Source organism: Cynoglossus semilaevis, chromosome 10 (genome assembly GCF_000523025.1).
Source record: "Cynoglossus semilaevis isolate Cse_v1.0 chromosome 10, Cse_v1.0, whole genome shotgun sequence".
NCBI lineage: Eukaryota > Metazoa > Chordata > Actinopteri > Pleuronectiformes > Cynoglossidae > Cynoglossus > Cynoglossus semilaevis.
The window spans coordinates 19,411,775-19,413,789 of NC_024316.1; the positions used below are offsets into that span (position 1 = coordinate 19,411,775).

Below are 2,015 nucleotides of genomic sequence, written 5' to 3' on the forward strand. Positions count from 1 at the left end.
CTTCCCCCCCCCCCCCCACCCCTGCCCCCCCCCTCGCCCCCCAACAGACAAAATCAGTCAAGACAGAGGCTTTTCAAGAGGTTGGTGTAATCATGTCCAATCATCAGCCAGCACACCTGTCCAGTCTGTCCCAGTCTGTCCAGTCTGTCAAGTCTGTCCAGTCTGTCCAGTCTGTCCCAGTCTGTCCAGTCTGTCAAGTCTGTCCAGTCTGTCCAGTCTGTCCCAGTCTGCCCCAGTCTGTCCAGTCTGTCCAGTCTGTCCCAGTCTGCCCCAGTCTGTCCAGTCTGTCCAGTCTGTCCCAGTCTGTCCAGTCTGTCAAGTCTGTCCAGTCTGTCCAGTCTGTCCAGTCTGTCCAGTCCGTCCCAGTCTGTCCAGTCTGTCCAGTCCGTCCCAGTCTGTCCAGTCTGTCCAGTCCGTCCCAGTCTGTCCAGTCTGTCCAGTCTGTCCCAGTCTGACCAGCAGCTCATAGCCACACATTTCATGTTGGACCAGTGAAAAACAAATCCACATGGTACTACAGCTGGTCCTTTGGAAACACACACACACACACACACACACACACCCTCTTACCAACCAGATTCCTCCACCATCACTGGAGGATGTCCCATCAGTGGTCCACACACCCTAGCTTGAACTCAAACACCGCTCTGATTTCATGGTATTTTCCCAGTGACTTGTTGACTGTCCACCACTGCAGTTCCACCTTCGTCCACTGGCCGCTCCCTTCTGGAGGCGCCGTGGACTGAAGTGACAACAGAGTACTTAGACCGTGTACAAATGAGTACACGGTGTCCAGGTCACGGGGACTCACCTGAAAAAGGCGCATGATGTTGGCCACCATGATGGACACGGAGCTGGCCGACGCTCCGACGACCCCCACCACTTTCTCCGGCTTGACGAAGATCGGCGGCTCCCCGTTGGTGCACCTCACGTCCGTGGCGTCCTTCGTGATCAGAGTCTGCACGAACGTTAGCGACTGCTCCAGCGCGTAGGTGTCCCTGGAGCAGGTGTCCAGCAGCCGTGCGCCCAGGGTGATGTTGGGCAGCAGCTGCTCGTCCTGGTTGATCTGGTCCAGCGCGTACATCATGGCCTCCAGCCTCTGGATGCCGTTCTCCTTCTTCAGGACGCCGCACGTCGTGCCGTCCGCGGCACTGGAGTGGACCGGGAAGAGTCCCCCGACGGTCAGATGGCCCTCGGTCCGTATGGAATGTGGAGCGAAAGTCTCCTGAGGCAGCGCCACGTCCACCAGCGTCCTGACGACCAGCAGCGTCCTCCACAGCGAGCTCCGCTTTACGCACGGCATCCCGACACCTGACAAGTTGTACCCGAGGAGCGGCAGTGGAGCAGTGGAGCAGTGGAGCAGTGGAGCAGACGAAGGGCGGAGAAGTCAGTCAGTCAGTCAGTCAGTCAGTCAGTCAGTGCGAACACATCCATGTCACCGAGCGTCGGCATGAAGGTGGAGACGAGCTGTGGGAGGTGGAGGAGAACTGCGCCCATCCTTCTGCTGCTTCCGCTGCTGAGCCAGTGATGAGAGCAGCTTGTTGAACAGGGACTCGGAACCTTCGAGTAGAAGCAGACAGAACGAGCCGAAGACAGATCACAAATACACGGCCGCCACCGTCAAACTGAAGGTGCGTTAGAATCCTGAGAGCGAGGATGATGATGATGATGAAGATGAAGAAGAAGGAGAAGAAGAAGGAGAAGAAGAAGGAGAAGCCCCCGCTAATCAGACACTGTCATCAACACACACACACGCGCGCGCGGTTTCGTGAGTGGATCTGATCGTTAGGACCAGCTGAAGTGGGAGACATGGTCCCGGTCAACAAGTCCACGGACGCGCACGAACGTCGCTGCTGACCGTGCCGTCCGTCCGTCTGTCGTGCGTGTCATCTCCACTCTGTGTGGGTTTGAACAGAAAGGATGGAGAAAAAGGTTCAGGAGACCAGGAGCTGCAGCCCTCACTGGGGGGCGGAGGGAGAGGGGGAGGAAGAGGAGCAGGAGCAGGAGGAGGAGGA

General features: G+C 57.9%; 1 protein-coding gene across 1 annotated transcript in view; it reads right to left on the reverse strand.

Annotated features, from left to right (window-relative positions):
• The window catches only part of LOC103385464 (metabotropic glutamate receptor 7-like), a 25,837-nt gene extending 23,839 nt beyond the window's left edge, over positions 1-1,998 (reverse strand). Inside the window, exon 1 of the mRNA XM_008319365.3 lies at positions 812-1,998. Coding sequence (XP_008317587.1) covers positions 812-1,303 — 492 coding nt within the window. The 5' untranslated portion in view covers positions 1,304-1,998. The remainder of the gene's footprint in view (positions 1-811) is intronic.
• Between the last annotated feature and the right edge of the window lie 17 nt (positions 1,999-2,015).